General features: G+C 39.3%; 1 protein-coding gene across 4 annotated transcripts in view; it reads left to right on the forward strand.

Moving 5' to 3' along the window:
- Positions 1–18023, forward strand: part of CPNE4 (copine IV) — a 510039-nt gene that overhangs the window by 470549 nt on the left and 21467 nt on the right. For all 4 annotated transcript variants that reach the window (XM_011933669.1, XM_011933666.1, XM_011933667.1 and 1 more), the window contains 4 exons: positions 2032–2165; positions 10829–10883; positions 14079–14130; positions 16514–16647. In XM_011933669.1, the coding sequence (XP_011789059.1) occupies positions 2032–2165; positions 10829–10883; positions 14079–14130; positions 16514–16647 (375 nt within the window). The remainder of the gene's footprint in view (positions 1–2031; positions 2166–10828; positions 10884–14078; positions 14131–16513; positions 16648–18023) is intronic.

The raw sequence follows: 18023 nt of genomic DNA on the forward strand, positions 1-18023 counted from the left end.
CCCGGGTTACCTCTAGTCATCCTCAGTAACAATCCTCTCACTATTGTGTGTACAAACATACATACACACATATTTCAATTTTCTTTGTCTTAACTTTTATAACCGTTTTGGTCACAAAGAGTTTATTCAAGGCAATGCTTCCTCAAATTACCATGGTTGCCTCCTAGCAAGAATCCCTACCTCCAGGCCAAATCTCCTCCATTTTTTATTGGCATAGTTATAGCCATGAGAAGTCTTGGTGTTTTGGTCATAGACATGCATGTTTTCCTGGATGTATGATGGCATAATGGAGAAAGGTAGAAAGGAACCATATAGACTTGGATTTAAACCCAACTCCAAGCCCTCTTATCCTATGTCACATGAAAATAGAGTCACATCATGCATATACATGAAGTAATATCATGCCTTCTGTGTCACACACAGCACAGTGCCTGACACAGAGATTATTTCTCTCTTTTTTCCTTTTTCATCCAAAGTAAAGGCATCTAAGGGTCAGGGAAGAACTGCAAGTTTTCTTCACATAACCTTTTTCTTTCTTTATTTATTTTTTTTAACATACTCTTAGTACTAGCATTTATCAGTAGGCATCCCCTGATTTTAAGAAATCTGGATAATTCTGAAAACAGAGTTTGAATCCTACCTAACTTTATTTTTGACATAGTTCTGTGGAGTGGCAAGGAAGAAAAAGAAAAAAAATAACAGAGATGAAAGTATAATTTCATGAAAGAAAAGAAAAAAAGCTATAAATGAATTACTGTTAGCCTATTGCTTTTCTTTTCCTAGTCACTTTGACTTGATTGCAGGGTACAATATCAGATGTGACTAACATTTTTTTCCTCATCAACTTATACCTTAAGAAGTACAAACAAACACATGACATATTTTCTCTGTCCTTTCAGAAATAATGTCCCACCTTCATAGATCCAATGGGGCATTCCAGTTATTTGTTAATAATGGAATTTACCAAATATAACACAAATAACATTTCCCATCATGATTCCCAAGATCATATGAGAAAATAGAGCCTTTCGGCCATAGTAAGCCAATGAATGCATTCTACTGTACTCCAGAAGGAAATGGAATTATGCAACATAAACATTTCTTTCTTCCTGTATGGCTTTTTATTTTAACCTTCTTCCCTCGAAGCTTAAGTGGCATTTTTAAAGAGATTTTTGCTGGGTTAACTTTTATTTAGATGGAGGTGATGTTGTAAATTAGAAGAAATGTTTCTTCTCATTTTAACACCCTCTGGCTTAAGCGTTTTGGGTTCTTTCTTTTGTTATTAAGAAGTGTTCAGTGAGTCAACTTTGACTTACATGATTATGATACTGGGGGTCAGAAGAAATTTGAGAAGTTGAAGGATAAATGACTAGTTAGTGGCAAGACAGTTTTCCCGTCTCCACTTCCCACATACAATGCGATAACATTCAGGCATCCTCTTTGTTGTAGGCAGGAGTTCTTACATGAGTGGTAACCAAAATTTTGAATGCCTTACACGGAGCTGCTCCTTGCAGAAAATTTGTTATAACCACTCTAACACATCTCTCTGCATCTGGCCACTCATGGAAATATGACAATGGCTTTGCTATGAAGACTGTATCTTTAACATAATTTGATTTTAAGGGATCTTACTTATGCCCCGTAGATAGAATTGTTCTGCCCAGGGAGCATAGAAGTCTTTTCTCAGTGAACTGTGAAATTGGAGGGCAGCTAGTCTATCCTTACTCTTGCTGCCTGGTGAGATGAATCAACAGCATCTGGGCTTTCTGATCTATGTTGATCTCAAGTTCCTATTTAAACAGGGAGAAAAGTGGGCACTGGTGGGGAGGGAGATTGAAGACTGCAGAAATGGCCTTCACCAAATTAATAACTAGTTTTTCAAGCGAATTAATTTATTCTCTTTCTTTATTGGCAGGGTATGTAATGTGCTACTGTTTTTCACCCGAGGCCAGATCTCTCTCCTGGCTGATCACAATTTCTAGGAGATGCATCCACTTTAAATTTACCTTTGCTTGTATTTTTCTCTTTTAGGTAGCTATAGATTTCACTGCCTCAAACGGGGACCCCAGGAACAGCTGTTCCTTGCACTACATCCACCCTTACCAACCCAATGAGTATCTGAAAGCTTTGGTAGCTGTCGGGGAGATTTGCCAAGACTATGACAGGTAAGAGGCTTCAGGACATTTGGAGCCATATCGTCTCTCATGTGGGTTCAGATGGTCTTTGGCTGATCCTAGGCAGAAAGTGGAAATTAAATCTAGTAGCTCCTTATGTAGTGACTTAAAAGTTTCATCCCCTCTGTATAGAAAAACTAAGTTTGTACCCTGCTCACGTTGGTCACCAAACGAAATCCTTTCTCAGCCTTCTTCTCTTAACTGGCTTGCAAGATGATTAGATAGCAATTTTGGTTTCCATTTTGTGAAGTCTTAGCATGTGCCTTGCTACTCAAAATTGCTTATGCACTAGCAGCATTCTAAACCTACTGAATTTGAATCTGCATTTAACAAGATCCCCAGATGATTTGTGTGTACTTTAGAGTTGTAGAAGTGCAGATCTATTAGACATTATTACATCTGATCCTCACATTAACCCTTATATACTATGTATTTCTTAAAAGAAGGGAATACTGTGCAGGAGGTTAAGTAATTTGTACACTATCACATAGCCAGAGGCAGGACTTGAACCCAGGTCTACCCACTCCACAGCTTAGCCTATAATCACTAGGCTTCACTGACCTCAAAAGCTATTGGTAACTTCACCAGAGGGTGTGGCACGTGTATGTAGCCAGGTGTGTGTGTATGTTTGCATGTGTGTATGTAGAAAACATGACTTTAAGATCAAATCAATATTCTATTTACTTTTACTTGATGATAAATATTGACCTTTCCTACCAAAAAAATTCCCTGTAGGGAGTATGTCACATAAATTACGTTAAACTGAATGTATTCTGCCTTTCCAGTAGTTTTAGAATGAAGTAAAGGAATTTAGGTGCTTGCTTAAGCAAAACTTTTTGAAGTGAAACCAATGTAAATATAAACATGTGTAAATATCTGTTAACTCCCTGGTGTGATTGCAAACCAAGGTTAGTTAGTAATGAGCAGCGACAACCTGACCTTTCAAACCAGGAAAATAAAGAAAGCAACTCTATCCTTTAGGTTTCAGAGGAATTGTGTAAGATAGCATGATTTCTGTTATTTCTAGTGTCATAATTGGTGATAATCATATTAAAAACCTGTTATCCTCCACACTACAGGAAATGACACATTCTAATGACTAGAATGTACAGAGAAACTAATAGGACAGGGTAATGGGAAAGGTGCAGTCAGTCTCCTGCCTGCCTGTGTCTCTGGATTCAGCTTGGTCATCACCAGTAACTCAAATGTAGTACAAAGGCAGCTGGGGAATGAATGAACTGGCCCAGTAAAATCAAAGAGCTTTAAACACTCAGGCCCTTGCTGACACTTCCTCTCCTGTACATCCAGGAAGTAAGTCAATAGTTATTTTAAATTATCTTTTTGGAAAAACACCTCTTATACTTAATCTTGAGGTATTGACTATGAAGATAACTTGAATTTCAACACTGATTTCTTCAAGCCTCAATGCCGGCGGTGGGACAGGGGGTTCCTAGAGAGGTTTATGTCATACGAAGATTTCCACCAGGGAGAGAAAAGACTGGCCAATTGCATCCACTACATTGGAAACTTCTCCAAACCTTCTCAAGACACAAAAACAAGAATTTTCTTCCTTCTTTATATCACACACACAGATGCACACACACACATTAGTAATCTAGTATAATAATGTGTGCACATGTTGAGAGACAAGAAGGGGGAGAGTATCTTCAGGATTCTCAACTTTTCAATCTTGAAATGCTTGCAAAAGATAAAGTAGGTAAATGCACTTAACACAAATGTCAAACAGTAGATGCTTAATTAAAAAGTTAACTCTGAATCTGCAGGGAAGAAGGCAGTCTAATAATAAATTACAAAGAGAAGACTGATGGGTTTTCCAGAAATTAAGATACTAAGCCTCAGAGCCCTTATTGTAGTTGTGCAGCAGATTTAGTGGATGATCTGGAAGAAGGTGCTGAATGTCTCCATTTCCTGATTGCCTCACATGCAAAATGCAGAGACTATAGTCAGAGTGGCATGTATACCTTGTAAAGCTTTTATCCCTTTGTGAGCCAGACAAAGTCTTGGGGGCATGTTTTCTTCCCTCAAAAATGCAGATTCAATATAAAAATAAGATATGAGACCTTAGGAGTTACATGAAGAATCATCATAAATGATTGTTTTAAAAATTTTAATAGGGTAAGATTGAAGTCATCATCCCCAACTGACCAAGAAAATCAAGTTTCTACAGCTCAGTGGAGCAGTTCTTTTTTCCATATAAAGAAAACAGCTCAACATTAAAATGGGCAAATACTTGAGGAAGAAAAAGGAGGATTGAAAAATTCCAATGCTCCTTTAAGAAAGCTCCCTAGAAGAATGTGTATTGCAAGCTGCTCACTTGAAAACTGACAAGGTTCTGCTGTTCCTCTTTTGTGTGGGTGGATAGACAATAGACAGGCAGAGTCAGGAAATTTCAAGTCGGGGCTCTGGAATTAATTGATTCTCACATCAAAGTCAGTGTGGTTGGTGCTCAAAAAGAAACACTTGAATAAAAACTGACAGAAGACATTGTTCCCCCTCCTGCAGTGACACAGAGGTTTTTAATCCCCATGAGCCTTAGAAATTCCTCCCAGCCTCTGGCAGCCAAGAGTTTTCTTTTTGCCTTGTACAGTCATTGCTACCAGGTCATTATGAGGTGATCCATGAGGTAGAACAGCTTGAGAGATGCATAAAACTCTTCTCAGGATGGCCTTAAAGGAAAGCTTCCCACAGACAGCTCGTCCTCAAGCCTGCCTGTTCTGTCCTTCAGCCTCTCAAAGAGATGATGCAGCTCATTTCCTCTGCCTTTGACCACCCACCCCAGCACAACTACTTGTACACACACACAAAAACACACATGCGTGTATGTGCACACACACACACAGGCCCACACAAGCTCAAGTTGTAGAACTTCTCCAGCTCCTGTATCCTGGTCTCCCTCGTCTGCTCAAAGCCAAGGTGACATCTTTTCCTTGGGGCCAGCAGGGATATGGGTCTCTGAAAACCTGAAATGTTTTCTAATGAAAAGCGTGGTCTATCTGCTATCAAGACAGTTCAGAAACTGAATATGTACATTTCTTGGAAATATGGATTTCCATTTTACAGAAGTATCTACCCCAGAATAAGACAGATATCAGAAACCAAGGCATGGTTTCTCCATGGTGTGCTAGTTATGGTACGAGAAGACAAAGTTAGAACTGAAACCAATTCTGACAGGTATTTGCAAGTGTAGAGCAGTTGCTTAGTGATAAGAAGACAGTTCAAATCACAGTGCTACCTTTTCCACGCTACATCAGTCAGTGGTTCTCAGCCTTGGCTGTACATTGAGGCCATTTGAGAAGTCTTAAAATGTGACGGTGCCTGCACACCACCCCAGAATCTCTGATTTAATTGTCTGGTGTGCATCCTGGAAATTAGAATTCTTCATCCTGCTAGGTATCCAGGGTTGAGACCCAGTACTAAATCATGAGAGCTGGCTCAGATGCAATGGCTGAGGTCCTGTGCAGCATCTACTTAAGCCCCAAACGCCTCATGGGGAGCTGTAAAGACAGAAAAATTAATGAAGCACAATTTTCTCCCAAGTAGCCCACAATCTCATGGGGGAGAAACACGTGTAAATAAATTAGAGCGCAGCATGGCCTGGGAGATGTTGCCCTGTGTCAGGATGGGAACTGTATAAAAGAGGGAAGGGCTAATTCTATCCTTTGTGTGAAGAGTGGTGGTCAAGGAGGGAGTCCTGGGGATGATAATTTCTGGACTTACCAGAATTTGGCCTTCAGCTTTGTTGTTATTAGAATGTGGGTGGATTTGTTCTCCTTTTTCTGAATCATTAGACCAGACAAGTCTTCTATGAGGACAGAGTCAACAGGGATGATAGAGAGAGCATGGGGAACTGGTGACAGGTAGACCTAGGTTCAAACCCCAGCTCTGCTACCTCTGTTGCCATAAGATGTGCATTCTATGGGCCTTGGTTTTCTTCATTGTAAATTGAGGATGTATCTCACTTCCCTTGCAGAGCAGTTATAAGGATTAGATATAAAGCAACTAGCTAACACAGGTTCTACCTGTTATAAATACTCAATAAATGGCAGAGGCTATTATCTTTAATACCCTAGATTTACGTTTTTAAAATGATCTGAACACAAAGGGAGACAGAACTATAGTGTCAGTTCTAAAGTTCATTTTGGACCAATGATCTTTAAAATATTTTTGCTTATGTACTTTTAAAAAATATATTAAAATGTATAGCTGTCACATTTTTTCACTGAAATCTGACATTTTTCATCATGAGTTTATATAGTGACAAAGAATGAAAATTCTAATGTATTGTAAATTTGGACATTTTATAATAAAACTCTTACATAACTCTTGTGACTGTGTGAAGTAGAATCTAAACACCATAACTATTTGATATCCACCATTATCCATTTTGTAAAAAATGAGCAAGCTCTTCAATGTGAGTTGAGAATTGTAATTGTTTCTTCCTTTTCATCAACTTATATTTCCATTATCTTCCCCCCAAATTTTATCCTAATGTGTCTTAATAAAATTGGTTTGAAATTCTGTTAGATCACTATACATTTCTGTAATAAAAATATAAATTAAAAATTTTTTAGTTTCTAAAAATTTCTAAAATTCAAAGTATTTTTTAAAATCTGAGTTTTTATTGCAATTATTCTTAGTGCATAATTGATCAAAAGGACATAAATGTACTAGAAATTTCAGTACAATTTTTGCCTATAAAAAATCTACCAGAAATCAGCTCTTACTGAAACAGATAATGGGGTGCTTTTCCAATTAGTTTATAGACCTGTGGCTGAGTGGTACCTATTACTAAAATAGGAGAGTCGAGCATCAATTCTAACTCAGTTTTTTGCTCTTATCAATGTAAATACTAAGAAAACCTGTTCTTATAAATAAGTATATGGAAATAAATAACTTGACTAGCAGTATTACTCAATTCTTTCCAGTTTAAGTTATACACCAAAAAAATTACATAATGGCCTATCACCAAAATGTTTTCTTCAATGATCTACCAGCTGACATCAGCACTTGCCAAAATTTATTTAAAGCAAAACTTGGCAACTACCTGACTTGCAAAAGAATTTTTTTTCCTAGTGAATCATTCATGTTTAGAATTATTCTTGTATATGATGCTACAGAGTTTTTACACTCCAGAGCAATGGACTATGACAGTTAAGATTCAGAATAGGTAAAAGAGAAGGATAAGTGAAAGGGAAGGTATGAATGGAGAACAGGTCTCTCCATCACAGGCATTCCCAGAAGATCAATTTCAGCAAAAAATACATATGGATGTAGAGGAACTGAATACTGATTTCCCTTAAAAAAAAAAAAAAAAGCCATGTTCTCATATCCCCAGAAGTGCTTTGCATTTCCAAATACCCCAGTTTTAAGACCTCTGCTTTAGAGAACAGTTTTTGTTAAATGTCTACATGCCCTGAGATGCCATATTGCTCTGAGCTTCATTTTCTTATGTATACAGTAATTTTTCTTTACATTTATTAACGTTTTGATTTATCTCAAAATCTTCCTTAACAGAAAGGGGAAAATGGTGGTTAAAAATAAATCTTCCATCTGGAGGTCATTTGACAATAGTCATTCCCTAAGAAGGTCAGGACAGCTTATTCATCACCATTGAAGTATGTAGGGTTTTTTTTTAAATTGTATTTTATACTATTTATTCTGGTTATAAGAAATGTTGCCTTTACCCACGTGGTAATATAGCCCTGAATTTTCCAGATTGTCCGTCTTTGTCATTCGTTTTCCCAACGGTGGCTAAATGGCCCTTTGCTGGGTGCTGAGTGGATCCAATCTTGAGTTCTTAAAGTGTTAGTATACCGATGCTTTCTTTTGTGCTCAACTTGCCTGCTTTTACTTCTTGTATAATAAGACTCTTCTCTGCCTAGTTTTATTTTAAAACAGAAATAATGGATGTTTAAATCCATTGTGCTTAGTCTTAAAACTTTTTCTTTAGTGTGTTTATTAGTTAGAGGCTTTCTGGTGGCTAAGTTCAGAGAATTTATCCCTCCTGGCTCATTAATTATTCCCCTTGTAGGTGAGGCATTTTCCCTATCTTCCTACTCTTGAAACTCAATTACATAACAGTGCATCATGGTCAGCAAACGTTGAATCCCCAAGGGTGGCTTAGAAAGTATAAAAAGAATATCATTAATGCCAGAACACCATAAGGATTAGAAATGGATGGAATGTTAGAGCTTACCCCTCCTAAACTCATCAAAAAAGAAAATAAGGATGTGGAGACTCCCAGTTTCTCTATTTTGACTTCTGGGTCATCTTCGAGTGTGAAGGACCAGGATCCATCCTCCACCCAGAAAAGCGTGATTTCATACTTAACTAGAATGTACCCTAAAATCCCCCTCACAGATCTCTTCTCACACCCGCCCATGCTTGTTTTGTTTAAGGAGGAATTGCTGAGGCAAAGTATTTCAGTATGTCCAAGGACCAGAAGTATATTTTCTCCTATCTATAGCTAATCTTTCATAAGCTGTTGTGAGTGTCTATTTACCCACATTAATACCTTATCTAATACCTGCTAGATGCAATGCACCACAAAGCCTGGATTGATCCAACAGTGAGGAGAAGTGGGAGTTGGTGATTTTCCAGAGAATTTAGATTTTGATTTCAAATAATTCAAGCTTCCTTGTATCTCCCAACCCCTAATCCCAAATTCGATAGTTGGCTATGTTTTGGTAAAGTTTTGTCAAAACCGTCATTGGCTAGTAATGAGCTCTTAATCAGTCAGGTGGTGATAAAGGAGAATATAGCTTTGCTACTTTGACTTTTCTGTCAGCCTGGGATTGGTGGGGCTCATCCCTTTTTCCTTACAGATGTTTACGACAGTGAGCCCTAACCTGAATTGACTGAATATACCAAGAACAGAGAAATGTAGAAATTGTTCCAAAGAACAAATCTCAGTTAAGTTCTTAATGGGAGAAGAAATAAAAGGTAGATGACATGAGAAGGACATGTCCTTGCCAAGAGCCCTATGGCGACAGCCACCCGACAGCACAATATTCGATTAAAGAGGGTCTTATTTGTCTAGACAGGGGGTTAGATTACTGGAAGTACCAGTAGAAAATCACATTTAATACTATACATAATCATTAAATTATAATGGTATAACAGAAAAGACATGGGCTTTAGAATCACACAATTCTCCTTGGTAATCACCGTAGGCCACTTAGCCTTTCTGAGGCTCTATTTACCTGTAAAATGGGAATAATAAGTAAGTGAAGCTTCCAGGATTATGTGAGAACTTAATAAATAGGTACATCATCTAGCAGGGGCCTGGTACATTGTATGCATCAATAAATGTTAATTATTCTCTTCCCCATCCTATCAACTTTAGTACAGTAAAGTTAGAGTTAAGATCCAATATATGTGAATGAATAACTAAGAGAGAAACTCCAGTGAGCATAAGATAACTCAAACCAAAAGATATGTAAGTGACTCTCTCAGGTTTTCACAAGAATCCTCCCTTCTTTTCATAGCCACATTTTAATAATTAAAATTCATGGATTATATACTCATTAACTATTTATTGAGCACACGTTCTACGACAAATACTATAATAAATGGTGGGGCAGGGGGCAGTTGAGGCAGAGGACAGTGGAGTTATCAAGATTTTAATACCAAAGACAGTGTCTCTTTGAGTTCAAAAAACAAGAAAAGACATGTAAACAACTTATCACCACTTGTATGTGATAAGGTGGTGGGTACAATGAGTCATGTAGAGGGAACCAAGCTCTGTCAAATTAGTCAAACTTACAAGCTTTCCACTGCTTATTTTTTGTTTTTGTTTTGAGGTGGAGTCTTGCTCTATTACCCAGTCTGGAGTGCAATGGTGCAATCTCAGCTCACTGCAACCTCCGCCTCGGGGTTCAAGCAATTCATATGCCTCAGCCTCCCGAGTAGCTGAGATTACAGGAGTGCACCACCATGCCCGACTAATTTTTGTATTTTTAGTAGAGATGGGGTTTCTCCATGTTGGCCAGACTGATCTTGAACTCCTGGCCTCAAGTGATCTACCGACCTCAGCCTCCCAAAGTTCTGGGATTACAGGAGTGAGCCACTGCACCTGGCCCCATTGCTTTTTAGTATCCACTTGGATTCAGTCTTGTCTGTATTGGAACTCTAGCTCTAATTAGCAGCATGATCTTGAGCAAGACACTTTACCTCTCAAGGCATTTCCCCACCTGCAGAAGGGGAATAACAATCTCTCCCTGTAAGTATTTTAAAAGTTAATACATACAAAAGGTTCTAACACAGTCAACCATAAGAGTTACCTAGTTCATGGTCCCTTTTCAAAGGAAACAAAGTTGAAAGTTGAAGTGGAGGCCATTGGTGAAAGGGTAGGGCCATTTTATTTCTTAGAACAGAATCTAGTAAAAAAAAAAAAAATTAAGGGAGGAAGTTGTAGACTAATGACTGTAATGAACTTAAGGGGTTATTTCTTGATTTTAATTATCCATGCTATTGCTACCCCCGTCACCACAGATAATCAAGAAGCATGAGCCAGCACTGGCATAGCAACATGGCCTAGCAACCTGGTAAAATGCAGGTTCATGTTTTTCTTCCTCATTAAATGAATAAATGAAGCAACTTCTTCTTTTTTCTTTTTTTCATTTTGATTTCAGTGACAAAATGTTCCCTGCCTTTGGGTTTGGTGCCAGGATACCTCCAGAGTACACGGTGAGTGAGTGCAGATGGGATCTTCTTCCACTTCGCTGTGGTCAAAGGATAACTTGGGTTTTCTTCACAGCAGTCTCACTCTCTTGACTCTGACATAACTATGTCAGTAGGGCCTAAAGAGTCAGAAATGGTCTTCAGAATCAGTGAGATTAACTCCCCAGGGTTAAATATATTTCAATACCCCTTTTCCATGCCTAATTTCTCCTATTCCTCAGACAAGCACTGATGATTTGAGTAGCTCAGGTGCCCCCCGAAGAGTTTACAAGGTTGCCACAATTTACTTCCTAGGACAAAATCTCAGAGTATGCATTGAAACTGAAACACAAGCACCTGTGCCTTAGTCCGCACTTTCTCACAAACAGAAACCCTATCTCCTGGTATTTTAGATGGGTCTTCTCAGAGGTCCAGATGAAGAGTTTCATTGTTTAGTTTCTTATAAATGTGGTCAGAGTCTGAGAAAACACTGAGGATGTTGATCTCCGGGGGCTCAGAACCTATCCGTTCATATATCCCCTAGGAAATAGAATTCTATTGGCAATGCCAACTGGGAAAGTCCATGACAATGGAGTCTACAAGCTTCCTTATCCCAAGTCTCCAAGTCCAAGTCTTGTATGGGAGACACAGAGAAGTTGTGAAGAAAGAACAATTATTACTTACAGAATTGGAAAGCTGAAATGTTCTTATGAAGACATTGGAATCCTATTCGGTTTTTATGATCTCTCATGACTGAAAAAAGGCAAAGATTGTGTGTAGATAAATTTGCACTGTGATGAGGCTGAGACACTACTGTGACATTCTAGATGCTCCTGTAGAACATTCTCCACAGGGAACTCGTGCCCACTAGGTGGGCAGGGCCTTGGAGAGACAGCAGGGTACCTGCCCCAGCCTCCACCTTACCAGTGCCTCTAAGGTCTGAGCTAAGTACAAACAACATTGCCCAATCCTCAATTTTTCTTTTACTGGCTGTGTCTGAGCACAGGTCAGGAGGTAGATGCTGACATTTGCTCCCTCACTAGAGCCATCACATAAAGGACTTTCCTCTTACATATCCTTTTTGAAAGAGGAAATCAATCTCCCTGTTGCTCCTGGAGTGAACAGTGGGTGGAATGGCATGTCTCCCTGACTTGTTCTCCTTCTTTTTTGCCTTGTATTCCACACTGGCCTTCCTGCTGGGCATAACTACATAATTCTAGAAGCATTTATTAGAAATAGAGCTTGTGGAGAGAAAGAATATAGAACAAGAGTTATCGACTGGTGGCCTGTAGACATTATTCAGGCCACAAATGTGTATATTTGACACACTTTTAAAACATGAATTCAGCAATTGCATATAAAATGTGAGATTTCTGTCTTCTCTTGAAAACCTGAAAGGCCTGGCAACACTAAGATTAAAAGATGACCTATACAATAATAAACTGGAGCTGAGGAGATATAGGCCCCTTCAAATCTGGAATGTAAACAGGTGAATGCCTACTTTCTTCGTAGAGCTGCTGAATAGCTCAATAGCCATCAGCCCAACTACCCAGGGATTCTTGAGTTTTCACCACATCCCTACCAGGTGTTCTCCCAGGCTCAGGTTGGCCCAACAGGGCTGAGGACAGAGCTATGCACCATACTTTTTTCTCACAAATGACGTCTTTCTGGTTCCCTTCCTGGAGTAACCAATCCTTCTTGCTCTTTTCTGAAGTCCTCTTGTTCACTTGATCCCCTAACTCCATCCTTCCTGTCAGCAAAATCCCCTGGTTCTTCCTGTTTCAACAGGCATCTCTCACATTTCCCCATTTCTGGTCCCCAATACCCCTTTTCCATGCCTAATTTCTGCCATTCCTCAGACAAGCACTGATGATTTGAGTAGCTCAGGTGCCCCCCAGAGAGTTTACAAGGTTGCCACAATTTGCTTCTTAGGACAAAATCTCAGAGTAGGCATTGAAAGTGAAACACAAGCACCTGTGTCTTAGTTTCCACTTTCTCAGAAACAGATCTTGAGAAAAGGATTTGGATGCAAGTAGTTTATTTGAAAGGCGGAGGAAACCACAGTAGAGGTTGGGAAGTGGAAGTCAGCACAGAGTATATCATCAAGTCAGTTACCGCTGTTGGCAACTGGTGCTTAACTCTGCTGAAGAACCCCAGGAGGCAATGTACAGCACACACGGACCCCAAGGGATAAGGGAGCTGGGGTGTGTATACATCATCTCCTGTTAATTACTGATTACTCCCAAGGGTCACTTTTAGCCTGTCGCTTGGGCAAGCAAGACAGGGGAGGCCCGGAAAAAACTTAAGGTAAACAAAGCAAATAAGATGACTGGAAGTCAAATGGCTTGCCCGAAAGTGCTGAGAGCAAGGGAATACGAGATAAGCGCCGAGAGCATCACCAATCACCTCCCACTAAGAAAGGAGGTGTCTTAAGTGACCTATTTTATAGATACCCAAAAGAGTCTGAGCTTGGAAATATCCTTTGAAATGTAATTATCCATAAAATACCAAATGATTCAATAAAAATGTCCAGATGCCAGAACATCCATCTTGTTTTATCAGGTTTTCAGAAAGAAAAAAAGTAAACAATATGTTATTTGACCTTGTGCATAGGTTCTGCCAGGTAGAGGAATTTGTGATGAAAGATTACAAAGTATATTACTTTATTATGTTTCCAAAAGTAGAGTGCAGTCTGTTTTACCTGTAGGTATGTGAAAATCCTCCTGCCCTGTAGTTCTGCATATCACGTTAATGATTCTTAAGTGTCAGCTGCTTAGCTGAAGCCTTTATAACCATCACCATCCTGAGCAGACAGCTTGGGTTATTGAGTTTTTCTGTTTTTGTTTTTGTTTTTGTTTTAATCACTGGGTCCAAATGGAGCTCAGCCAAATCTAAGCCTCCAGTCTGTGGCCAGTTCTATCTAGCAGTTATTTGAAGTTATCTTTCTGAAATCTTTTCTTGGATTTTTTATAAGCCTTATTCTCCCCTCCTGACAGCATTTATCTGATTCTAGAAAATCTTCCTGTCACCTCAACTCCACAGGGAGCTTAGAATTCACCCTCCATCTCAGACTGTGTAAAGGCTTGAAATGGTTCCTGCTGCTTAACACATAATGAATGTAATGGGCATTTGTTTGCAAACTCTAAACCCCAGTGCCTTCTTACTGGATTAAAGTTGTAATTCTCCTTTCTTCCTGATTCTTAAATTTTAATTGGTGTCTAGGTCTCTCATGACTTTGCAATCAACTTTAATGAAGACAATCCGGAATGTGCAGGTAAAGCACAATGTGAAAGAAAGCCAGAGTCACAGTCCTTCCCTTAGCACCTTTCCCATTTTAGTTTCTCTCCGCTGGTGTAGCATATTAGTTACGATTGTCCACAGCAGAGAAGCAGGCTTTCTGTATACACATAAACCATGCTACTCCACAGGCAAGAGAAAGCCATGATAACAGAGCAGGAAAAGAAGAACTGGAAAAGACAGATGCAGAAGAGGTCTTGAGTTTACAGTAATAATGTTGATCCCAGTCTGGGATTCCTCAGGCCAAAATAATAATAATAATAAAGGAAACTTCACTTGGTAGGCAGTGATACAATATCCCTCTTTCTGTTTTCCAGTTTCCAAGTTTTCCTCAAGCGTGTTTTTGTTTTGTTTTGTTTTGTTTTGTTTTGTTTTGTTTTGTTTTACAAGTTCATCTCTGTTCCGATATAAGGAGACGGGGAAACATGGAAATAATTTCCCACTTTCGGCATATCAGTCAAGGACATGGCCTCAGTGAGTCTGAACAAGCGGCATCATGGCTTTGTGCCAGAGAAAGCCTGCTCAAAGGTTCTGGTTCATGTTCCATTGTTTCCAGCCAGAATTCTCCAACATGATTTCACAAAATAATGATACTGAAACCATGATGATAATTATAATAAATTTTGTTCTACAATGATTTTTTCCTGTTTTCTAAGTAACAGAGCCAAATACATATGTTGCTATGAAGATCATAAGACATTTTTGCACTAGAAATGTCCATATCTCTCTCTTCCTTCTTGTCAAGGAGGAAGGAGGCTAAATCAGGATTAATTCAGATCCAGTAGAGTGTATAAGGCATCTAGCAGTTAATGGCCAAGAATATGTTATCAATACCATTGAGTCTGAACATAGTAACCTCCAAGACCCAATCTCCATTCTGCCATTTTTTCCACTAATGTATTCTTCACCCTCAGTTTTCTGTGGTTTAGACTTCCCTCATCCCCAGCCACCCCCATTCTGAGCCCCCACAGCAGAATGAAATATAAACCCTGGTATTCACCTGTTTTATGCTCTTAGAATTCATCTGCCTGATACTTTTCAAGAGGAAATCGAACTTGCTTATCTTAGGCAAAAACTCAAGAACCAAAAAAAGATAAGGAGCTTCTATTCAGCATCACTTAAGTTCAGAACCAGACTGCCAAATGACTTGGCATCTGTCTTTAGAGTGATAGCCTTTGGGGCAGGGCCAAGTGGGTGCAGGATTGTCAATGAGGTTGGGAGCATGTATGTAGGGCAGAATAGAACAGAACTTGCTCATCTGAAATACCCAAGAGCTATTTTGTAGTGCATGGTGGTTATGGAGAACAATCTCAGGAGGGGATTGTGTGGATCCCTCTGGCCAAAAACAGGACCAATGTGCTGTTTCAGAATAGAAAGGGATAGAAGGATGAGCAGAAATAGGGAAAGGCAAGTGACAACACAGGCACAGACAACAAGAGGAGCCATTTGAATAAAAATCATTTGTAATGAGATTATTGCTGTGGGATCAGAATGATAACATGAAATGTGCAGTCAAGATGTATCAAGTGCTAGGAGAAGCTGCATAGATAGGACTGCCTCTCTTGGCAGAGTCCCATCCTTTTCTATTTCCTGGGCTCATATGGCCTCAGGATGGAAGCCCCCCTTTAAATGAAGGGTTGTCCGTGATGATAACCATCACTTATCTGTACTCAGCACCCAGAAGATGAGTATATCAGCCACTTGGCTCATTCATCACACACTTGGTGAGCATTACATTTGCTTGTTACTGCCTTAAGCTCTTTGGGGAAATATAAAAAATAAGTAAATCATGATTCCTGCCCACAAAGAGTATAATATACGGAGAGATGGTCATGGGAACTACTGATTCTTATAGAGGGCATAGGTAGTATCTACTAGAGTCAACAAGATTGTGTGGAAACAAGTGCAGCATTGAAGCTGGCTTGCTAGTGGCTAAGAACACAGTGCTTAGAGCCAGGCAGACCCAAGTTTAAACCCTGAGTCTTGAACACGCTTGCTATGTGACCTAGGGCAGATCATTGAACATCTCTAAGCCTGTGTTTCTTCACCTATAAAATGGGTATAGCATCTATTTCATTATGCTATGAGGCGTGAATGAAATCTTATGTATAAAGTAGGATATTAGGGGAAATTTTGTGAAAATGGTTGCTTTTGACTTCAGTTTTTAAAGAGGAGAATGATTTCAGTGGGGAAAGAGGAAGCAACACTAGCAATGTGGTATTCCTTTTTATCTTAAGAACATAAATGTGATGTTGATAAGGACTATTTGGGAAATTTAATGCTTCACTTTTACGTGTGTTTGGCTATAAATATAGTTGGAGTGACTCTGGAACTGTTGATCTTTGCCAATTTCACCTCAGGAATTCAAGGAGTTGTGGAAGCCTATCAGAGCTGTCTTCCTAAGCTCCAACTTTACGGTCCCACCAACATTGCCCCCATCATCCAGAAGGTTGCCAAGTCAGCATCAGAGGAAACTAACACCAAGGAGGCATCGGTAAGGAGGGGGTATTTGCCTCTTAAGGGGAGCTTACTCTTCCTTACCTGGATATTGGCCGTAAGACCCATCACACTCTGAAAATTAATTCCAACATTTCTACCTGTGTGAATTTGGACAAGTGACTTAACCTCCTCCTATCCTCAGTCTTGACATCTGAAACATGGGGATAATCCACCCCATCTTTGCTGGGTTGTGAGGCTAAGAGATGACACATGTCAAATGTCTACCACATTGTCTGGACATAGGAGAGACTCAACAATGGAAGCTACTATATTCACTAAAGTATGTCATATCCACCTCCTGCTCTTGAAAAGAAAAAAGAAAAGTTTAAAAATAAGCTTGCTTTTCAAGGTACCCATATTACGATGGAAGTAAAGCACCACAGAAGTAAAACAATGGATGATTTTGCCTCCTGGTGGTAAAGCGGCGCAGCGCTAAACATCACAGCAAAAATTGGTTTCACATTCTGTTGGTTTTCTTAAGAAAAATGCAAACTAAGAATACAGTTTGAGTTTTGCCCCTAATATTTTAGAAGTAAATATATTACCATAATACCTTATGTATTTATTTTAATAATAACATTAATACATGTCTTTTTAGCTTTATGATTTTTTTCCAGATTTAGTAGAATATTACCAATGTCTGAAGTTTGCTCTGTAATTTTATCCTGGGTACTGAGTTTTTATTTTAAAAAATACTACTCCCTTATCATCTTACATCAATTCATCTAACCTTCTTGCACTGTCTGCATGTTCTCAGCCTTCCTTTGTGTTAGAATGGATGGAGGACCATACTCCTAACTCATGTCAACATCTTCTTTTGTGTACTTGAGCACATCTCCTCTGAATTATCCAGGAACTTTGACTCTATGGTTATATTCTCACTCTTTCTCCTATCATCTATTGTTTTCCTTTCTACTTCCCATTGTACTGAAGACTTATTCTCATTAACAAGTGCTCATTCAATAACATCTCCTGCGTTAAGTTAAAATCTCCCCCTTGACTCCGCTTTACCCCTCAGCTACTGTCCTTAACTTTTTCCCACTTATAATCTACACTCCATGCAGAAACCAGATTGATCCTTTAAAAATATAATTAGTATTGGCCAGGTGCAGTGGCTCACGCCTGTAATCCCAGCACTTTGGGAGGCCAAGGTGGGCGGATCACAAGGTCAGATCGAGACCACTAACATGGTGAAACCCCGTCTCTACTAAAAATATGAAAATTAGCCAGGCGTTGTGGAGGGTGCCTGTAGTCCCAGTTACTCGGGAGGCTGAGACAAGAGACTGGCGTGAACCTGGGAGGTGGAGCTTGCAGTGAGCCGAGTTCACGCACTCCAGCCTGGGCGACAGAGACTCGTCTCAAAAAAAAAAA

Source organism: Colobus angolensis, unplaced genomic scaffold (assembly GCF_000951035.1).
Source record: "Colobus angolensis palliatus isolate OR3802 unplaced genomic scaffold, Cang.pa_1.0 Scaffold129, whole genome shotgun sequence".
NCBI lineage: Eukaryota > Metazoa > Chordata > Mammalia > Primates > Cercopithecidae > Colobus > Colobus angolensis.